This window comes from Haliaeetus albicilla, chromosome 22, assembly GCF_947461875.1.
Source record: "Haliaeetus albicilla chromosome 22, bHalAlb1.1, whole genome shotgun sequence".
Taxonomy (NCBI): Eukaryota; Metazoa; Chordata; class Aves; order Accipitriformes; family Accipitridae; genus Haliaeetus; species Haliaeetus albicilla.
Window position 1 is genome coordinate 21,514,136 of NC_091504.1, and position 23,867 is coordinate 21,538,002.

Consider the following 23,867-nt stretch of genomic DNA (forward strand, 5'->3'; position numbering starts at 1 on the left):
CCCATTCTGCCAGACCATAGTCTTTGTTTAGGCAGCATGTCATGAACACAGCTTGTAGTTTCAAAGACCCAACTCGCCTTTCCTTTCAGATCAATCTGTTCTAGTCTCTGGCTGCTTTTGTGGTAAAGGTATCACTGACATGCCTGTAGGACATCATAATACTGAATCTGCCGTTATAACTGCTTACTACTCACAGACATGTATGTTGCTGTTTGTATATTGGCTGCTGTTCCCTACAGGCTTCACTGAGCTCCAGAGAAATTTAAAAAAATTCTTCTATTAAAATGTATGATTTAAAATGTTCCTTTCCCTATGCTTAAGGAATCCCAAAGGATCAGTCTGCTGAGTTTACTTGCTGGTTGCTCCTGTCTTGAAAATGTTAGATTGAGTGAAGTTCGATATTGCTTTAAAAAAACCCAATATTTATATTTTTCATGAATTCTGTGCTGGGTATGAATTACTGACAGGTCCATTCCATCTGCTGCAGTCGTCTTCCTCAAATATACTGGTAAACTGAGCAGCCGGGAATCAGATTTTCCTTGGAACATTAGTGTGGTGCTGTCATAATTTAAAAGTTATATCAGACAATGAAAACAAACAATAAACCCAGGAAAACATGTTAAGCCAATTTTAGGGCACTCTGTGCAGCTGTTGTGCAAAAAGTGGCTGCAACCCTGGTAAGGGCTGGGGCATGAATCGTCAGATGGTTTAGAAACATTGGAATTAATGAGTCCTTAAAATGTGACTAATTGATTTTCCTGATGCACAAGGCTCATGCTTGATCTCAATAAAACTCCCAGAGTCTGCAGCGTGTAAGGCATGTGTCTTGTTCTATACCTGTCTGTTAGTTAATGAAATTGAAACGTTCTATTTTTCAGAGAATTATTAAGATATCAATAACTCATTTGGGGGTTTCTATTTTAACATTAATTTGACTATGTAATTGATGACTCCGAAGAGTTGTCCTCACTAGTTTCTTTGACTTCTAATTCTTTTTTCTATACAAATTAACATCAAACTTTTCACATTGTTTTGAACATGGAATTTATAATATTTAGCCTTTCTGCACTGATCTTTTTAGATTCAAATATATTCATTTTACCTTTAATATTTACTTACATTTCACTCACAAATGTTACATTTTGCTCACATTCCAATAAATATTTGTGTATTATAATTTTTAAAAAATCTTCAATTTGAACAATTTTCTTAATAAATGTATCTTAATTCCCTTTGCTCTTGATTAGTATATGATGAGTTTAATGGTTTAATTGTCAGAATTTCCAGCCAGTTTAATACAGCTAGTAGCAGTGTGCATCCCACCAGTATTCAAGGATCACCTTTGAAAATGTGCGTATAGTTGCAGCTGACATCAAAGCAGTCTGAAATATATTTCAGTATTTTCAATGTTTTAATGCTGCTTTCTTTAAAACTACAGTAGAAATGAATGTAAATGTCATTGTCTTTTAATATTCAATTATTAGCACTTCATTGGAATTTTATCTTTATTTGCTTTATCAAATGTCATATTAATTGCATTTTATATACCCACTCTGTAAATCTATCACAGTTTCCTTCATTAATTTTCTAAGTCAACTAAGCTAGTACAGGTTCATTGAATAAAGCAAAAAATCATACTGTGATTTTTTTTTTTAGTAGTTTCTGTAATAGAAACTGTCAATAAAGGTAACGTAAACAGGATCTTTAGCTGATGTGCAATGACTGATTTCAGAGCTGAAAATATAGCTTTATATTTTTCAGGAGATTTTTATTTATTGGTGTCTACTGATAGCTTTACACAGAAATTCAGTGTTCTTTGTATCCACATTAGAAAACTGAAGTGATATCAATAAAATGCACACAGCCTTTGAAAACTGCTATGTTCTCACTGTAATTTTCTATGCCCCCTCCTATGCATAAAAACTAGTATGCTACAGTAGGAATGTGTGATATCCCCGATGGCTTTTAAATGCTTTTTCAAAAGCAAAATAGTTGTGAATTATTAATATTAACCACACCATGCCAAAACAGGAGGAAGAGATGCAGGAGTGTTCATTGATTGATTAGTGTACAAATACTTTGACTTAGCACTGACTCTTTTTGAGGCCTATTGATGTATGAACTTGTTTCATCCAGTATAATAATTTTATATGTTGTTTCAACCTCATGCTCAAGGATATGACTAATAGCACAGCCGAACTCAATGGGGCTTCTCATCAAGTAATATAAGTGAAGGTAGGAGTTTCTTGCTCCAAGTTTTGCATTCAGATTTCCAAGTTTGTGCCTGTCCCAGTCTGCATTAGTGTCAGCTCTTTGCTCCACAGGCTTTCTCTGGAACTTTACGTGTTCTTTTATTCTTATCTGGTTTTTGAGCTTCTTGTGTCCTGTTCAGTTAAGCCCTTAAATTTTACATGTCCTGTTCAGTCAAGCCCTTAAATTTTTATACGTTGTCTCTAGATTAAACCTTTATCTTTTATAGTCAAGAAAAGACCATCAAAGAATGTAAAATGCGAACTAACCAACCCTATTGCAGTGCAAATGGGTAATGGTGCCTACAAGGGAGTTTGTAGAGACATTTGTTATGTAGCAGCCCTAAGCAAGAGTAGACTCGTGTTATACAATGACATTTATTGACTTCTTCAGGCCTGCACCAGTGTTAACTACAGGGTTGTGCTTTCCTACCTGCTTTAGATAAAATGAAAACTCTTCCTTCCCTATCTACACACAAATCATCTGTGTATATCAGTTAGGCTCTATCTTGCCAATGTTCTTGTCTGTGATGCTGAGATAAGTAGTGATGCCATAAATACAGAAAGTCTACCTTCTGATGTTCTGCTGCCTTTGATTTTTACTTACTTTTTCTTCACTAAACTATGTGTTGTTATTCCCTGAGTGTCTGTCTTTAATAAGCTAGCTCTCACTTGTTGAGAAGGTTTTCAGTAAAACTGACTTTGCAGCATACTGCCAGGACTGTCGTCAACTCATACGATGCAGTTTGCAGGCTATCGGTCTCTGTTGTCTTTTGCCGTTTCTTGTGTAACTTCTTATTGCCATTCAAACTGTTCTAGCTTCACATGTTGTAGCTTTCTGCATGTCACTATAAGCATCTTACGTGATCTAAACAGAAAAGGCCTAGAGGCATCAAAGATCTTAAGTATTACTCGTGAATGTGTTTGAAATCAGGCTGGTTTTGATTCCCCAACATCTTGATTTAGATGACCAATGAATATATATCAGTTTGTCAAGTCTGAGGTGTTGTATGGTTTTTGCCTACTGGATAACATTCTTCTGGTTTCAGCGTGATCTTTCTCTTTCCTAAATAGAGCCATCACACTGGAGAATCAGCTGGTGATCCTTGAAACATCAGTGACCGATGCAGGAGGCTACTATGTCCAGGCGGTCAATGAAAAGAATGGGGAGAACAAGACAAGTCCGTTTATTCATCTCAGCGTAGCAAGTGAGTATTCAAATTCTGGATAATATGCTGTCATACGGAGATTGCAGACAGTATTCATAAAAGTCTGCCTTAATAAAAAGAGCCTTGCTTACAAAGGACTGGATCTTTAATGGAGGTCAGCTTTTCCGCTTGATTTGGAGCACACTGAACACCTTGTGCAATAAGAGGGACCTAAGAGACTGTACGCCCTCGACAAATCACCCTCAAAGCCTTTTGTCTGGTGCTTTATTTTGTGCAAAGCAGGTACATGATATCCCTCGCTGTTTGTTGTGAAGTTGTGATCATAATTTCTTTTTAATGCAGGGGTTTATAATGTATTGTTTTCCATCGTGCATAGGTAAACAAGTCACTCTTCTGAGTGCAATTTTATTAATGAGTCTATTCCCAGTCTATGGCATTATTTTTACCTGGAGTTATCACAGGGTCCCAGGGAACATGCATTTCATTGTTATTACTTGTTATTTTACATTGTGCAAATTGTATTAACACCTGCCATTGCAGAGGTATTCCATGAGTAGATTTTACAGCAAAGGGGAGGGAAAAGCAGCAGAGCCACGGGGTCAGGAAGATGACTGCACACTAAATATACTAACATGCACATTCAGCAAAAATATGCATGTGTAAACTATTGTAAAACATTTAGTAAATGTGTTTGTATGAAAAATTAATATTGTAAATATGTAGAATGGTTTGACTCCTTTTCTGAGGGTATTTGGTAAAGGTGTTTTTAATGTAGCAGTGATACAGGGAGTATGTTAGTCTGTTGTATGAGTGTGGAGGTTTCTATTTTTGACTCTACGTAGAGACAAGGAGGAGATGACTGGGTAAATTTTTGATGACACGAGCAGCTTTTCTGACAGGCTACTCTTACGGTTTGGGCTTTTAGAAGATGCAACGCTTTTAGCTCTTGATCACTTGGCATGATGAGGTGCCCAAGATCTCTTGATCTTGGATACCATTAGATTTGAGACGATCCCTATGGCTTATTTCCTTACAACCGTGAAACTTGGGAGTCAGTGTTTCTGAGCAGGGAAACTGGCAAATTGCTTCCAGAAATATGCTTAGGTTGGTTTGTCAGAAGTTCAACAAAAACATTATGTTCCTGTGCAACATTTAATTTGAAGAAAATATGATTTTTCTGCTAAAATTCCTAATCAGATTTCAAGAAAAGCTGTTCTTACACAAAGAATGGAAGCCCTGTTAGTGGGCTCTTAGGAGTCAGTGAAGGCAGAAGCTGTATGGTGTAACAGACAGCAGAAGAGACAAACCTGTGTTTTCTTCCCAGATATGTTTATAAACTAAATGAACTTTTCAGAGGTTTATGTGTATCTTTCTGAAGTGGAAATAATATTCCAAATCCACCTGTGAATTCTGGCTGTACTGTGGTATGTAGATTGTAAACATTATTATTTCTGACAGTATAAAGAGGTTTGCTAACACTTTAGTAATTTCATTTTTAGAGGAAATTTGTATTGTTTGTATTGTGTGACCAATAATGTACTTCCCACTTTAATTTCATATCTTAATTAACACTAGAAATAGTCTGTGATCATGCATGCATAACAAGTGCTATGCAACGCAGAAGGTAATACGGGCATATGGAAAAGAAAACACTTCAAAATGCATACAGACTTGATACCGTGAATGCAAAGTCTATCTGGAATGTGAAAAATAGGAAAGATTAAATGGATAACAGAAAATTAAGAATGAGGCAAGATGGAAAGCCAAAAATGGATTTGCTTGTTAAAATGAGTATTAGCCAATGAGGTTTTTAAATTGTCATCTTGATATCCAGGATTATTAATGCTGCGCATGTTGAAGAAAGGCCCTGGCCGAAAGGCATTACAGTGTCTGTAAAGAAAATGACATTAACATGGTCATTATGAACTTTGATCTGAGGAAGAAACACATGTGGTACATTAGAAGTGAATAAACCTTTTTGGTCTGGTAACAGAAAATAATCAGGCAAAAATATAGTCTTGAGGCAATATGCAGAGAATAGTTGCAGAAAAATGATGTATTTTGGAAGGGTAATAAAGAATTCCAGCAAGTGGTTGGAAACAGATTGTTAAAGGTACATCCAGGTATGGAAGATATCGCATTGAATTGTCACTGAATCTTATCAGGTGTTAAGAGTGATGACACTTGTCATTTTCCATTAGGACATGTATAAAATTTAAAAACTATTTAATCAAAATCAAATAAACCACAAGTAATGTGGAATATCTAATCTCTGTGTGAGTAGATTACGTATTAATTATTGAGTACAACCTTGCTACATGACTCAGCATGCAGCCAGCGTATTGCCACTTTTATTGAGGGCAAAAGGAAGAAACACCATAGATAATTCCCAGGGCAGTCATCCACTGAGAACCATGTTAGATATGCATAGCTTGTTAGTCCTTGAAGGATATCAGTGTCAGACTTGCTCCAGCCTATAGGAAAAGGACATTTGCAGAATCGGTCTAACAGCTGAGAAAGCCATAAGCTGTCCTGTTCTGGTCCAAAAAAGAAGAGTGACAGTAGGAGAAAGGTATAGCCCTGTGTTAAACAGAAGATGAGTTATAGGGCCTTATATTGCAGATTGAAGTTAATGCCTTGAATTGGCTGGAAGTAAATGGAGTTTGAGTGACATCTGGAAAATATACTAAACTGTCCTTCAATTAATAACTATATTTGATACATGTTGAATAAGAAGATTTGAGGATGTTGAACATGTTTCAAAAATACAGTCTAAAAGCTCCAGTCACGATGAATTCTCTAGTAAGGCTCAGAGTATTTAAAGGTAAAGACTCTTTGTTTCTTGTCAGTCTAACCTATAGCTCATGAAGTCCCAAACAGCATTAAGTTGTACATCCAGCCATCCCCCCCCCCCCCCGATTACAAAAGTAATGCATGGAAGTTGGAAAATAGCTTCAAAAGAAAGCCTTCTGGCTTGTCGGTGTTGCTTCTGCTGTGCTTGGCTTTGCTTTTCTCTACATTCTGAGGTTGGTCAGACATTGAAAACATAGGAATGAGAATGCCTGGGTTTAATGAAAATTAAGATATCTTTAGGACACGTTGGTGTTTTCAGACACATATCCAGTACATGTTACTGTGACAGTTCATTCCTTAAATATGCTTTGCACTAAAGATGTATTAGCCAACAGATACGGTCGCTCTTTCAGAAGATCCAAATATTGAGCAGTATTTTTCCTTAACAGCTGAGTTCCTAGCTTGGTTAAACAGTGGTGTCCTGCATGCCTGCCCTCTAAAACCATGTGTCTTGATTTGAAAGTCCAGGTCACAGCATAAGGTCCAGTCCTACTATGCTTGAAAACAATGGTCATTTCTTTCAAGTAGATATGTTTCCACTGATTTCAAGAGGATTAGATCATCTCTGAGGTGACAGGCTCTGGTGAAACAAAAATTATGTCCAACAGGCAGCATATGGGAATAACATCATATCTGAAATTAGTATGAGAAGTCATAAATTAGTCCTAAATTTAACATGTCTTAAAATCAGTTGAACTGTATACCAAGCTAATGAAAATCTTGCCCCCTCCCCCCCCCCCCCCCCTTTTTTTTAACCATCTGTCCCAGCTTTCATGTAAATAACACAAAATTGTGGCTAGGAAAATTGGAAAGTCTGAAAGTCAAGAGTTTGGCAACAGAAATGGTAACAAAACTGTTTGCTTTTTGACTCAAATACATTCACTCCCTGTTGAAAATTCACTATTACTGTTTTGGAGGATTTCAGTATTAACTGCATTGCTGGAACTTCCCAACTTAACCAGAGAGGTGTGAGAGTTAATATGTCACTGGGCTGTCACAAGCTTCTTAGATGTAAATATTACATTTCAATAAAAACAGTTGGGAAATCCTTAATGTTCTTTCCTGTTTCCATCTATCAACAATAAGTTTGATGATAATATCTTAAACGGATCCTTAATTTTTTAGGCTTTATTCTTTCGTGCCCGTTCTCCCACAGACAGACCTACGCAGATGGTCAGATCTCTTCCTAAAGACTCTGGCTTGTCAGGGGGTAAAGTGACATGCTTTTCATCTTACCAGTCTTGGCAGGACACTTAAAGATCAAAGTGTTCATTAAAGTAAGGCCATCATAAAAGTCTTATTTCCTTTGAGGCCATACTCTGTATCAGCTAAATTTCTCTGAAACTCTGCACCAAACTTCTTATGGTTGTAGTATGGAACTTAAAAGAACAAACAAACAAACAAAAAAACCCCCAAAAACCCCAAACACCTGATACCTGGTACTTTGCTGTAGGCTGTGCCATTTATGCATGAAGGTGTTTTTTTGGAGGAAAGAAGGGGCAGGGGTGTTAAGAGCTTCTTAATAAAACCATAAGGATTTTTAATATACAAGTCCAGAGTTTAAGAAGTGGGGTTTTTTTAGAGGGGGTAAAAAAAAAAAAAGAGCTCCCTATGAACCCTTTTTATCATGGTAAGGAGCTGGCTGAGGTATTCACCACGATGTACGCAATGTGTGTCCTTGTTACTTAATTACCTAACGATGTGGCAAGACTCTGGTGCTGCTTTAGAAGAAGTTCGAAAAGCCCTGCTGAAATTTTTCTATTATTGATTTCAATGCAGTCCTGTAGATGTAAGCTGCGTTGGCCCAGTCTTAGAAACTTTTAACACTATGCGCTGCTATTTCAGACCTTAGTCAAAGCATTTTATGAAAAATTTGAGAAAGTGTCTCCAGTAAATGATTTAAATGCCAAGTTTGCAAAAGGTGGGTATGTGTAAGCTGTTCTGACAGCTTAGATACTCCTGCTTCAATTGGTTTTGCAGCGCTAATCATCTGGAACTGCGATTCAGGGCCTCGCTTCTGGACCTTCTTGTTAAGCTGTGAAATATTGAGATGCATGTCGCTTCAATAGATTTATTAGTAAATTAGATAGTCTTGAGACCTATTCATGACACTAGGAGATACAGAGTGTTCTGCAGACTGACGTCTTTTTCTGATGCAGGCTTTGTAAAAACAGAAAACAAGATTAATGAAAATTTTAAAAACCTTGCCAGCCAGCATTTCTGAAGAGTCAAAGATAATAAAGCCGATTATCGTTTAATAAAGATAAATTTTTCCCTTGAGCACTGGCAATGCTTAACAAAAAAAAGTGTACAAAAAAAAAAAAAGTTGGGGACTGAAAATTAAACTCCTGGCTTGGTTGCATTGCAATTAATTTAAAATATGAGGGTGTCATGTTGTTCTGCCCAGCTTCCACTTGCAACAAGAAGAATTTTATTCCACTACGGCAGACATTAACATGAGGCTAAACAGACCCTGTTTGTCTCTGGTTGGCACCTATTTTGTTCTTCAGTGTAATGTATCAAAACATAAATTTTACAGAAGGGAAGAGTCGTATTTCAGACTTGCAGGGTACAGATTTTGCACTGAAAGTTTTTGTTTGTTTTTCTGTTGTAAAGAAAGGTTCTTATGATAGCACAAGATGTTTAGGTCACTTTCAGTGTCTGTAAAAATGAAATATTCTTTACGTTGTTAGGAGAGAAATTGGAGGGGAAAAAAATGGTATACTACCTGTCGGTGTATTTGGTAGAATATTACTTGAGACATCCTTCTGTCAGGTTTGTTAAGAAGATAAGTTTTCAGAAGATTCTGAGCAGACATTCTTCTCTTTAGAACAGAGCATTTCACCAACATAATTTTTCATATTAACCATCAAGGTTTGTTCAAGTCAGCAGATGTTGAGGATCCTTCATTGATACGTTTCAAGCACACTGCTGCATGAATTTTTCATACCTAGTTCCAGCTTTCAGGTGTAGGCAGGGGAAAAAAAAAAAGGAAAGGGCTGGCACCCCCAGGGAATAGATATTTCTATTCTGAGGTCAGATTCACGCAAGCTATATAAACTTGTCAAACTGTTTTTAGTTCATGCCAAGGGAATTTATTTCGCTTAGCCTCTCTGGGTCAGTGCTGTTGAAGTGAAATTAGTGCTTCAATGATGCTTTGGGTTTTTTGCCTTTTTTTTTTGTTTGTTTGTTTCGGGTTTTTTTGCAAGGAAGGAGAAGGAATATGGGATGAAATGAAATTGCATTTCTGTGCTGTGATTGTACATGATCGCCTGAGGTTCTGACCAAATACTGGTGAAGTCCAATGTAGCACAGCTCAGCCTTCTCTGCAGTGGTTTTAAGTCACTCTTTGAAATAATGACATTTCTTTCCTTTCCCATTTTCTACACAGGCTTTGCTTTCTCTTTGTCAAGCAGAATTTCCAGGAAGGAGACCCTAGTGGTTGTGTCATGGGTGGTTTCATGAGTAAATATGTGCCTTTCGCTTTGATGGTCACTTAACATTCTTTTGTTATCCAAAAAGTTAATTTGAACGAGAGTGTAGAAGTGTTCAGGATTTAAAACTGAACCGTAAGGATAAATTCTGTGTAAATGCCATCTTTAATACCGTGGTAAAATACTTTCTGTCTTAATGCTTTTTCTTCAGTTGTAGCACCAATCTGTTTCAATACTAAAGGGCGTACAATTTTAAATGGGGATCTTTGTTTCTTATTATTTTGAGAATAGATTGAGTACAACTTAACCATGCTTATGAGATATATGTATGTATATATTTAAGTCAAATGCATTTAGTAACAAATATAGCTATAACAAAAAGGACTAAATTGGGTTAGTGTTAAAGATTTGGTTTTGATATATTGGAACAAATGTTAGTTTAAGCTTTATCCAGAGCTAGGGATTTCAGTGGAAGCTGATATTCTCAATGGTTTACCCTATTATCTACTGCAAAGGTGATACTTGTATTGCAATGTAGAATCATTTTATATACACTGCAAAGAAATAACAGATGTTCAGGATTTATCAGCATTCTTGGACTCCAAATTTCATTGTTGGTACTTTTTTTTTTTAAAGCTTCAGCCAGATCTTTTCCATAATTCTTTTTCTTCTGATATAGAGGGAAACCTGTGGTTAAAACGATAGATTGCTAAACTGCAGGAATAATAAAGATGAGCCAAGAAACCTCTGTGACAGCTTGAGCTACTCTTTGGCTTTACCCAAATAGTCTATTGGTGCTTTTTCTGATAGATAGCAGAAATATTGGTTGGTCTCCAATTTCTTCTTCCTCTGGACTATTTTTGATGATACCTATTGCCACACATGGTGCACTTTTCCATCTGCTGCAGCCTCTGTTGCAGGAAACTAGTGTCTCCTCTGCTAGTAGTTTTTTGCAATGGAAAACTTACTGTAAGATTTTTTTCAATCTTACTATTGAAGAGAACTTAAACAGCCAAAATCAGCATAAAACATATTTAAATATCTGGCACTTAATTTTCATCGTATTGCATCAACAAATGTAATAAAGCTTTAAATCCATGTTTTATGGAAAGAATAGTTCCTTCCTTTTCTCCCAAATGCAACAATACAACCCTGTTGTTATGGGGACTCATCACTAGCTGGTGAAGCTAGGGAAATGCACCCGAGTTGAGCATATGTTCCTTCGGCATATGTACATACATTATGCATGCTGCTCTAAAAAAATGGCAAATGCTAAAGTTTCTGTAATCTTAACTTATTATTTTAACATAGCTTCTTGTTACGCTTGTCTGTTTATAAGGTTTGGGGGTTTGTGTCTGTAAGAGATCTGGAATACACACACGCTCTCTCAAAATCCTGGGTTGTCTCCTAAACCTTTTATTTATATCTGACACATGCAATTAATCTCTCCCTATCTCTAATCACTTTTGCTATTACATTCATCGGAGTGATTTGTATCCTATCTCTGTCACTGCTCTGTAATTGATATGTGGAGATAAGAGTTTCTTAGAGGACACAAAGAAGGAAAAGAGAAAATTGAATTTACCTTGCAATCATTTTATAAAATGTGACATACATCAATTATACATGCCATCCAGGAAAATGCCATCTTGAACAAACTGTGATGATTTGTTGGAAGACCAACATAAGAGAAATGCCAGAAAACTTTTCTGGACAGAAAAGTATTGCTAGTTCAACAGGCAGACTTTTCGGTCTCACTGATTCACCTAAAATTTTTTTAAATAATGCTGCAGAATTTACCAAGAAAGTATCATTTTTGATTGGTGTTTTTCTTCAGTCTGTCTTGTACTAATACTCTAGTGTGAAATAAGATGAAAGGAAGCTGCTGAAATAACCATTGTTTTGATCAGACATAAAAAGATGATGCTGGTTACTCAAGACTGAATTGTCTTTCATGAGCAAAAATGGTAAAATTGATAGTATAGTCCAATTCCAACTTAACCACATTCTACCATGAAAATATTTCTATTTGGTTTCTCTCTTCTATTTCATTGCAGTGAGAAGTGAACTAATTTTCTTACTCTTGTTTAAATACTTTGTACTCATGATTAGTTCTAATTGTTGGTGTGAGAGTAGTAGTAGCTGTCAGTAGTTTTAAGTTTTAGTACTTTGGGATTTTTGAAATACTTTTTAATATGTACTGATAATATGAAAATTAATATCTAGTAAGTGGATAAATAATATGATAACAGTAATAGAAATCATAAAACTCAGAAGATTTAAGTCAAGCAACATCCAATGTTGGCCACTTCCCAGGACTGTAGGACTGGCAAGCAATCTTTTCCCTAGAACTGTTTATTTCTTTGTTATCGTGTACACCCAAGATACAATGCACTTTCTAAAAGAGGAGACAGAAGTATAGCGATTTGTAGGCATTTGTAAAGGGCTTTGCATTTCAGTTTATGTAAGTATCATGATTCTGAAGCTTTAAAGGGAATAGCTACTGGAGACTCACATATCAATTTACCCCTTTTGAGCATTACCTTTTGATCTCTTATGAGTCCCGTTCTGCTGTGCCATACTCCTAGAGTATTCTAAGTAGCTGACTTGAAATCTTTTGCTTTGTTTCCCATCTTTACACGGTTGGATGTATTTAAAGTATAATTTTCATTTATTTAAAGTTGGTAAACCCTACTAAAGGTGCTTTTTACCAAGAAAAAAAAAAAAGTAAGAATATGTAACTTACTGAAGTGAGCTTTAGCTTAAACATGCTATTTTAAGGAAAAAAAAAATCACATTTAGAGAAAAACATCCATGTAATATATATCTGTGATAGCTTTATACTGTTCTGTAATGAGACAGGTTGTCCTGGGTGGTCTGTGAACAAGAGGGTAAAAAGATACAAAGCTCTTGCTTAGGAAAATAGCAAGGAGCATCTTATTTCTTATGAACTGGATAAACTTGCAGCAGTAGGGTTTTTTGTATCTAGGAGTAGGACTCCCTCTTCAATTCAGAAAACAAGTAATTTAGGAACTGTTTGATGGTGTTCTTTAAACTGTCATTGTATTAGGCAAGCTTGAAATGTCTTATAAACAGTATAGATAAGGAATAATAAATATCCTCAAAACAGATGTTTAATAGAATAACTTTTGCACTTACTCAGTTACTGCAAAAGCCTAAATATATCCTAAAGATTATATTACATATGCTAAAGGTCTGCGTGGCAGAACTCCCCCCCCTACCCCTAGCATATTTACAAAAACTAATTTTCATCTTGAGCTTTCACAAACATATGGTTGCTTGAGGGTTATCATTTTTAAGGCTCTTCATATTAAAGGTGCTTTTAATTTCTTCTCAATATACACCACAGAACAGGAAAACTGAATAAGGATAGAAACTCCTCACATGTCTGTGTCATCGTTCTGCCAGATAGATGTGATTTGTCTAAGTAATTCCAAAAGTGCAGACAGTAGCCTGTGTATGAACAAAAATGGAAAAACAGGGTTTACAACTGCAACCTAAGCATTGGAGAGTTAGGACATGCAAGATTCAAGGTCATCTATAAAACTTTAAATATTGTTCTTTGTATAGACATGTTATGATAAGTAAGGTATTTAATTTGATTGTTACTGTTGTTTTGTTCAGTAGACAAGATGAAAGTTACTCATTTATAAGCTGTCCAACTAGGTTTGGTTTTTTATAAATCAGCTAACCAATTTTTTCTCCAAATTTTAACAAAAAAAGCTTAGTATTGGAAACTTTTTTAGATTTTTAGTAAGGACTTGCTATGAATTTTAAAGTAATGTAGAATAATTGGACCGTCCTACCCCATTTGTAATAGGAAGAGAAATTCAGACTCGACTGTAACCCGGGTTGCTTCACCTGATGTACATAAAAGCTGCATCGATTTCTTGTCCACTTGGTTGTACCGTGGGAGCTGTAAATTGCCGATCCAGGATGTTTGTTATCCTTCGGTTTTGTACTACTCAGTTTCACATATTCTCATTTGTATCTAGGGAGTGGGTAGACATCAGAGTAATCCAAGTTCTGATTTCCACCCCCCCACATATTGTGCTGTAAGGTGATAGAAATGCCGATTTCTTTTCATGTGCAGACTATTGCCTACACTTTCAAGGCCCTTAAAAATAATCTATAATCCAAAATTCTGCTTTTTTACGGTGGATACATCATTTTAGCTATGGAATGTGTGAACAAAGTTACAGCTCCCATAATCTGGGAGAACATCATCGTTAAATAGTGTGTCTTTAAAGGACTGTAAGCTTTCTGTGATAAAACAAAGGAACACAGCAGCCAGGAAGGTGCACACATGTCCTAGTCTCTAAGGCCCTGTTTGTGCAAAATTGTTATTAAATTTTTGGCCAGCTGTGTTTGTGGTTAAATGTTTACAAGCAGAGAACAAGTAGCTTACTGCTGTTGTGTGTAGGGAAAATACCGCAGTGGACAGTGTGTTGCCTGAAGAAGGAAAGACAAGAGAAGTTGTGCCTGGTGGTCTCTCTTTTTTTTTTTTTTTTATTTTTTTTTTTTATTCCCCACATGTTCCTTAAGTACTAAGGAGGGATAAAAAGAAAATCTTTCTTACTTACTCCGTGTTGGCTATATTTCGATCCACTCTGCAAAGCCATGTGCTCATAAACCTGACTTAGGAAAGACAGTGAAGGCTTAAAAAGCCAGCAATGTTGTATCTTCTGCAAATGCTGGGAAAGAAACTGCACACCCCGTGCTGCCTTCAGCTATCCTTGTGGATTTATCAGATCGCTGTGAGTGATACTGTCATAGCTGTTAAAGAAAGTAATTGGTAGTGAGTGATTAAAATTGCAGATGGCCTTTTCAAGGTGATTATGAATATTAAATCAAGTCTGTAAAAGCTAGCTAAAAAGGCCTGTGAAACTGAAAAGTGAATATGCTGAGGATAATTGCATACAAAGAGGATCTCGCAGGCATGCTATGCTCATCCAACCCCCCCCAGTCAATCAACCACCCGACCAAAAAACCCCAAGAAGCAAAATAATTCATGTGGACCGATTGTATTGAAGGAGGTGGAACTAAATACCTGCCTTTTTTAGGCTGTAAATCCCTCTGTGCAGAGTACTTGCTGCATCTCGCTCCTCTTTTATATAGAATGTTATCCCAGGTCCATCGCTGTCATCGTTGAGCAGTGATAGGTCTGCAAAGTCCCCTATGTCATGCGATGCTGTGTCATTAACAGTGATCTTTTCCTGTTCTTTTCCAGTTGTAAGTGATTATGACAAATGTTCCTTTCCACATCACCCTGGAACGAGGCCAAGAATTACTGCGGAGTGACTTAAATTCATTTGGTGATCTTTATCTCACAAAGCAAAGGCTATGTGGGATTTTTTTTTTTTTTAGTTGAAAAATCTAAGGTTCATTTTGTTCCGTAATTTAGAGTGGAAACTTGAGATGCAAACAAAGATAAAGGTAGAGAAAACCAAAAAATAAATGTCTTCGTTTTGACCTGCGCTTACTTACATGTGTATTTTAATACAAGTGCAGAGAGCTTTCACATATGTCTAAATAGCTTGTGAACTTAGAGCCTGAGGGATTGTTTTCTTGTGCATAGTGTGATTATAGAGTCATCACTTTTGGACTAATTTCATGCTTTTGAATAGAAGAATTTTGTATGGTTGCTTATACTTCAACATATTATTATTGTATTGATCTCAAACTTCATGATGACCTATCTAATCTTCTCTTAAACTGTAAAACACCATGGGATTTATTGTGAAGATTTATATAAATGTATTTTGCAATTATTGTTTATTACCTTTGGTGTGACGGGAATAATTTGTTTAATCATTTGAGGAGCTTTTTCCCTTTCAGAAAATATTTCTGCTTGCCTGAATTTTGTGGTCATTGTTACGTTAGTGGTTTTGTTGCACATTGATTCTTCATCTAAATTAATATTATTTCACTTATGGGTATTCCCTTGGTAAATTTGAAAGAGAATTCTGCTTATTCCACTGCATTAACACTTATTTCTAGCCATATTGGCTTAGGAACTGGTCTATGGCCACCTTGATGAAAACATTTGTACCATGCAAGTGTTTTAAAAAGCGATTCTAAAAAAATACTCAAACATTATCGGTTCACTGTTAGTCAATGCAGCAGGTGTGTTCTTAAGGGATAGGTGGTCTAAACAGATGCTCGGCACTTTTCTTTAACTGTGGAAAGACAAGTTCCACCTTGTAATGCAAAGAGACAATACCCAAGAAGTTATGAGGAATTAAAAAAAAAAAAGAGGCGGATTTTTCCTGTTGAAAGGCACAGTAAATTAGAATATGGCAATGTTTTTCCACCCTCAAGACAACACGTAAGTTTTAACTCTTCAAGAAGCGTCTTGTATGAAATATAAGCATAGTAAATGTGGCAGACTGTTTAAAATTGAAAGCATCTTGATAGAATTTGGATTATCAGTTGCCGCTTTGCTTTTTGGAAAGGATGTAGAATAATTTTTTTTATGTGATTGTTATGGTGTGTTGCAACTTTGAGGGCCTGGGATCATTTGAAAACTAGTACTATTGGCCATGTCGTCAGCAAACAAAGACTTGCATTAGATGTGATGAGGAGAGGAGACTGCCTTTGATGAAATAGTGGCTGACAGATCTGGTGTGTTCGTTGATGAAGAGGGCAATTTGCACTTCACAGGCTAATGAGCAGAAATATTATGGAATCTGGCAGACCTTTTTGGACTTAATAGTAACTGCTGAATTCCTATCTTGAGTATAATGCAGATTTTATTTTGAAAAAACGAGTTTGGGACAGTTATGCATTTTTGTTGTAGCTTGTAATGGTGTCAATACCTTGCCACTACCCCTGCCACAGAAATAGTCAGCTGGGCTACTTGACGAGGGCTTTTCTTCATGGTTTGAAGATGGAAAAAGCAGTGTAATTTTAAAAATTCACAGATAAATTTTTCTTACAAGATTGTTACAAATGTTTTCCAAGGTGTTTGTAATGGAAGAAGTGACAGACCTCTAATTAGTGTGGCAGTATGAGATGCTATAGCATATGTGCTCACAAAGGAGAAGGATGAAATAACACTGTTTATCTGGAGTTTATGGCTAGCAGGTGCAGGTAGATAGTGTTTTTCTTGGTTCATTCTTTCACTGCACATACCAGAGGAGGTGTTTTTAATTTTGTCAAAATATTTCCGAGTTGTGAAACTTAAAAACATACAAATTATGAATTTACTGTGAATAACAACCAAGCTGTTTTCCTGCAAGCCTTTGCAAACACTGTTTCTTTAAGGCAACTTCTTTTCAGAGCTATATTTTGCTATTTTGAAAGCAATAAAGCTATTTTCTGGAAAAGGAGAATGTGTGTTTAAAGTATAGGTTTATGAAGGCAGCTGACAGAACTTTATTGCAGTCTTTAAAAGACTGGGTTTTAACAGGTCAATTATCCTGTTTTAGTTTTGTGTGAATCAGGTATGTCATTTCAGTTCGCTTCACAATGTCACGAGCAACCTTGATGACTACTTAGTATCTCAATACGGTATTTACATATGCCTCATAACACAGTATACCAGTGGAATGGGAAGTACAAAACTCGTTTCTGTGTTAATACTGAAGATACTGTGTTTGTCACTGGGTGGTAGTTTTTAAATATTCATCAGAAGTGAATATTATTTACCTAAGTAATATTTTTGATGTCAAAGTTTGCCAGTCATATCTTTTAATAACAAAGTTCAAAAGTAAATTTAACCTTCATGGTGCAGCATAAGCTATATGATTTATAGAAAGTTTTGTGAATGAGTGCAAACAGCAAACCAGCAAACCTATATGTGCTGATGACCCTTCTGTCTCCAGAAGAAATGGTCTCTGGAAAAACACTGGCCTGTAATCAAATGGTTCTGCAGTTTAGCTCATTTTAGCGTCCTATTATGTTTTCCAGATATAGCTATTAAAAAGAAAAAAAAAGAGGGCGGGGGGATACAGTTATTGTAGACTGTGTGTGTTGTAAAGAATAGGACATTTTGTGAAATCCATCAGCTTTTGAAATATATTACAGAAGCCCCCCCCCCTCCTTTTTTTCTTTTTGAAAGGTACAGCGGTGTGGTTTAAGTGGTCTCTATATCCTTAATTGTAGTGGGCTTGTGGTTGGAATGAGGTAAAGGTGAGCTGAACTGAACAATCAATTGAAAAGGAAGAGAGGCTTGCATCAAAGTTGTCTCATACTCTACTCTGTCCTCTGCAAATTCAGCAATATGGAAGGAGGGGGCTTGCCTTCAGAGGCAGCGTTGTTCCTTTTGATAAGGCCTCAGGAACAATGTAAGATATCTCTCCTTTTCACCCTTGATCACCGTGGGAACTTTAAAATCCATTTCAGAAAGGAATCCTGGGGAGCAGTCTCTGGAAATGTGCAAAGCTCACCAAAACTGCGTGATAGGTAATATAAGATCTCAATGAAAAGTGCGGATCCTGACTGAGGGAAGGTGTGTGCTGAATCACAGCAACACATATGGCTTTGAATGCATTGCTTCCATCAGGTTGTAGATCACAGTTTTATGAGCTTTGCAGAAGATGGGGACGGTTACATTATTATTTTTTTTATTATTTTTTCGAGAATGTATCACATGTAATCCATTCAGAAATTACAAAGTAAGCTTAGGAAAGAATAAGAATTCTCTGTAAGTCACAGCAGGTTACTATTGTAAGTAGTTTTCATTTTGCCGTTTTGCTATGATTTTACCAAACAGTCAATTTTGAAAACAACATAACCAAGTTGTTTATGCAGTTAAGGATTTATGGGAATGTGATTCTCATTCACAAGGGGAGTGTATGTGTGAATTCTTTTTTACAATATGCCACCATGATCCTGAAGTAATTCAGAGATTGATTTGTAAAACATTCTGAATCAATTAAGGCTTTAATCAGCAAGCGGCAAACTTCAGATGGCTCGTGGACTAATTTTACCATCTCCCATCAACATGAACCTAAGCTGGAAAAAGAAAACAATTAAGAGGATGTAATTATCTGTCCTGATTACTGAATTAGAAGAGTTTGTGTTTATTCCATTGCTATGTAAAAGGAGAAATCTGCTTTGAAAAACGATTTGAGGCAGCTACTGAATTGCCAAGGGTTTGCAGGGTACAATGTAGACGTTTGCTAGGACAGTTTTGGAAGAGGTTTGTAGTTAACAACTGTCATACAAGTACTGTATATTGAGCTTTGGAGACTGTTGCCTGACAGCTCTGTAGTGTACTGTGCAAGATCTGGTACTGGAAGTATTTTTCCTCCCTGTGCTTAAAATGAGTCTGGATTTTCAAGGCAGAGACTCATTTAGAGTTACTTGTCCAAGCATGTATTGGGCACTTATATCTAGTGATCACACACAAAAAAATCTTGGACTTTCTAGAAGCAAGGAATTAACAGTTTAAGTTCCCATATGATGACAACCTTTCTAGAAAGCAGAGAGGGAAAAGCATCTCTGTGCGATCAAACTAATGGTCTAATCATCCTGTGGTGGTGTCTTCCTGCTACCAAGTGGTATTACTTTAAGTTATTGGTATTTTGCTTGATTTCAAGTGAGAAGAGCCTGTAGAAATATCCCAAACTTATTACATAAGTCTTTCTCAAGCCAGACTTTTAGGTCTGGTAGGATTTTTATTTTCAGCTTAGCAGAGAGATTTGTGACAGACCTTTACTTACCCTTTATATCGCCCCAGATCTGATCAGAATCCACAAATTGCATAAAACCTCTCATAAACCCCCAGCTTACAACGCTAGTGTTTGAATATTTAGCAGAATGTTAATCCTGACGTATTTGGCTGCCACGCTGAAGGATTGTTGCTGCATTCTGTGCAAAGTTCAGAATAAATGCCCAGAACTCTGGTGACTTACAGGTCAATTACCGTAACTGGAAGGAAAAGTAAACAAGAAACCTTTGTAGTATCCAGCAGGAGTGATAGCTCTCTTTTTTATTAATGAGCAGTAAACAAGCCTGTCACCAATCACTGATTTTGGAAAATGTACCATATAACTTGCTTCTATAAATGGTATCATTTCTACATAGTGTGTGTGTCTCTTGGTACTACTGGGTTTATTAAATACTGTTGAACAAAGTTTTCAGTCAAGTGAGATTGAAACTGTCTCCTTAAGAAAACTGAACTTTATTTGATCAGCAAGAAATAAGGCTGCCTCATCCACATTTACTTTACAGAAGGCTGATTTTATAGTGTTGGTGATACTTGATTAATGGCTTAGTATGTTTTGAAATGTAAGTTATGTTGTTATGAAATAAACTAAAAGTACAGTCACTGTACAAATATGAATTACATCCTATCTGCCAGAACACACTAGTATAAAGGCCCAACCAGTCTCTCATTTACACAGTATCACGTAAATTAGAGTTTAATAGTATTGTAATTTATGCAGATTTAATAAATATATTTGACTTTCAGAGCAATAAAATGGGTTATGGCATTATCATAAAGGTAATTATTACTGGTGTTGTCTGCTGCATTTCATTTTTAAATTAAGAAAATCCATAATGATAGGTATGTTTGAGAGAAATATATGATGCTCCCTAAGGACCCTTAGTGTTAATACTCTCTTAATTCAGTACTGTATGCTACCTAGAGTTGCTGGTTTATCTTGCTTCTGGCAGGATCCTCCATGAACACCACCTTCCTCTTCTGAGGCAAGAAATATCTGTACTTAAGTTATTTGCCTTTGTTACCTAGTCTAGCTAGGTGAATAAGTACATTTTTGCAAGGGGAAGTCTTTGGAGATGTGCGGGTTGCCAAAGCCAGCCCAGTGCAGGTCAGGAAGGTGGGAAAATTACTTCTCAAGAGTGTGATATTCTGAAGAGTCAGATATTTCTGTACAGAGAAGAAATGACAACTTGCTTTATTCTAGCTATATAAGCTTACAGAGAGCAGCAGGGCAGATAATGATCAGTGTCGGGTTTCCTTGCACAGCTTCACAAAATCTAACAGAGCACTTGTTTAAAACTGGGAATTTGTTGCATTTGTGGAATGCTGTGCAGAGTACTGCACATGTGAAGATCAGGCCACAGACATCTCTAGGCTTACATAAACACGTCTCACAAAGATAACTTTTGTGATTAGGAGACTAACACAAATCACAGAGTAAAAAACAAAGGTATACTCTTATCTGCAGGAATGTACAAGATTGTTTAAATTATTTAAACTCATCTGAGGCTTTAAGTGCTCTTGACAAGTTGTGTTTCCACTTACTGTGCACCCTGAGGTCTAACTGGGCAGAGATTTCTTGATGTATTTGAAGGACAGAGCAAGTTTCAGACTGTAACCCAGTTGGGCATCTACAATACAGATGTGCTTTGTTCTCAGACCACTTGAGCGGCGTGGGTATCGCCACGAGTTTGTCAACAGTATCGTGAAGTATTATGAAGGTATTGTGGAGTTACTGTGAGAAGAGAGTCAGTGGTTCTGTGGCTGTAGTAACATTCTTATTTTAGTGTCATCCAAAGTCCCTGCTAGGTGTTGCACCATTCGAATAAATATGTTGCAGTGGAATTCTTCTGTGAGTAAGGTAGTTCATGTTATTCGAGCAGTCTTCCACGCAGGTTCTTAATATAGGAAATACAGTGGCTGAGGAATCTTATTAAAAAAAAAAAAAAATTCAGTTTCTCTAGGGATGTATCTATTGTGTTTGTTTGGGTTGTTGACCTGGAATTCTTACTGATCACAACTACCTTGAAAACATTACAAAAATTCCTCTTCCTCCTCATAACTATCATTTTCTCATAGGATTCTGAAATCATTACTGGAAAGGATCTCTCTGAGTAGATTGGCCATGATAGCGTTTCACACAGACTGAATTGTGGAAGGAGAAGACATTTGCGTGAGACCAGAAAATGCCTAGAGCACATATTTCGAGGAAGAGAGTAAATTGCAATAGGTGACGAACAGGTGGGAGGTAGGGGTCTTATCTTCTGCCAGAGCTAGTTTCCTGGGTTGATGGACAGAGCATTTTGGACAAATGTCATATCAAGAAATTGAAGAGCAAGTTTCTTAGGGAAACAAGCTTAGAAAGGCTGCTTTTCTAATGACTTGGGAAAAAGGACAGTCTGCAGTCAGTCTGCTCCTCTAGTAACTGAAGGGCAAATAAATGTTAAATCTGATTTCCCCCGGAGACAATGAGCAGATTATTGAGAATGGGGAGTATATGCAGAGTTACTACCTGACCTAGTGAAATAGTATTAGCAAGACAGGTTTTCGCTTACCATGACTATCGCAAGGTTTCTTTATTTACCAGCTGGGTCATGATGTATGTTAGCAGACATCTTGTCTACAGGAAATCCAGATAGTCTTCCTTCTCTTTCCTCTCTTCTCCTACTAGATGCAAAAGGTCAGAAGAAAAGCAGCAATGGGAATTTTTGCTGCCAGCACAAGATGCTTTTGACTATGTCTGCATCAGTACCACAGACTTTAATTTCCTTTACACTGAACTAAGGTTAAACTCACTTAAAGGTCATTCTCTGTGCAGTAGGGTTTGTTTTGTTTTGCCATTTGTTTTATTTATTGAAAGCAGCATCTTTCCTAAGAAGCAAAGTCGTTTCCCTGCTATTACCTCCCCTCTTCTTAAGTTGCTTTTGAAAGGTGTTTCATTACTTGCTGAGCTCTAAAGTGGTTTTTCTGATAGCGATAATATCAACTTGCAAAATCTTTGAGCTGGGAGCATTTTTATCTTAGAACTGCAATAGTGCTTGTTACATAAAGAGATGGTGACATTTGGAATTGACCCTGCCCTTATTAACTCCAGTTTTGACAGAACCCTGGAATTATCCTGTTGTCTTTCTCAGCTCCCCCAGCTTCTTCCCCCCAGAGAGAGACTCCACCATACAATGGACATGACCAGTGCTCTCACCATACAGGTTTTTTTGGAAAGTCAAATGTTTTGGTTTGTCAACTAATGTCAGAAAAGTAATTTTTAAGTCTTTCACTTCCAGTTGGTTGAGGTGTTTGGCTTCAGACATATACAGGTGAAGAAGAACTCTATTCTAAAACTGACCAGAACTTCGTGCCTCGTAACTGTGACAACTTCTTCCACAGAAAAATAGGTGCTGCTAAAAGGCTATCTACTCTTCTTGGCATCCATTTCAAACTTCGTCAGACAGTGAGAAGACATGGTTTGTCTTTATGCTACCTTTGGTACCTGGATGCTCAGTAACTGTTAGAAAAAAGTCATTCTCCATCTGTGCACAGGAAGAGGTAGAGACCACTTCCAGAGCTAGATAGTTCTATGAAGGTTTGAGGTCAGAGATCTGGAACTGCCTTTAGAAATAGGCATAGGAAAACTTCTCTGGTGTGTCTCCTTCCTCCTTCCTGTTTCCTGACCCCCAAAACATGAATTTTTTGTTGTTTGCTTGGATTTTACAACATAAAATACATAGGTTCTTGATTATGAAGAAAAAGCAGAAATAAAAGGAATTCAAATGTGGCCTTGTTCATGCACCTGGGAAAAAGTGAGGACCAACAGAATATGACAGCCTTAGGATTAAGGATGAGTTGGTTTATTGGATGATGGCGTTCTCCTCTGGGTAGCCCTGGAGGATTTTGTTAAATATTGGTCTTATGTAATTTGCTAAATATATTCATAGTTCCAGATGGCTGGATTTAAAAATAAAATTAATAAATTATCTTTACACACTTTTAAAGTCCCCTGTTAATAGCCAGGTATATCCAAAATGTTATATAGAGAAGAATTGATGGGCTGCTATGAAGTAAAGGGAAATAAATTAATTTTAAGGGTTCTCCTTGCTCGATAAAACACTGCAGAAGCCTTGAGTCCACAAGAATTGTCAAATATTTTGGATGGTTTTGCAAAAAGGAGCTTATTTGGGGCTGAATGATATTGCTGGTGTTCTGCTTTCTGACATAAAAGTAAAGTACCCTAAAAACTGTATCTGGCAGGGAAAATGTGGCCTCGTATTAAAAGGATGTCTGGTGATGTGAAAGAGCCTTGTAATGAGGATAAGTTTGGCTTGGAGATCATATTGTTAAAAGTTAGAACCCATCCATGTTTGGTGTTTTTTAATGTTGTAATAAACATTGGCTTCTGGTGAGAAGCCTGAACGCTCTCCTCATGCCACCCATTTTGAAAATATTTAAATAGAATATAACAATGTCTCTGTAT

The 23,867-nt window shown here is 36.7% G+C and overlaps 1 protein-coding gene across 4 annotated transcripts in view; it reads left to right on the forward strand.

Annotated features, from left to right (window-relative positions):
- SDK1 (sidekick cell adhesion molecule 1) overlaps positions 1–23,867 on the forward strand; it is a 419,203-nt gene that overhangs the window by 201,473 nt on the left and 193,863 nt on the right. For all 4 annotated transcript variants that reach the window (XM_069810300.1, XM_069810299.1, XM_069810302.1 and 1 more), the window contains one exon: positions 3,324–3,457. In XM_069810300.1, coding sequence (XP_069666401.1) covers positions 3,324–3,457 — 134 coding nt within the window. The remainder of the gene's footprint in view (positions 1–3,323; positions 3,458–23,867) is intronic.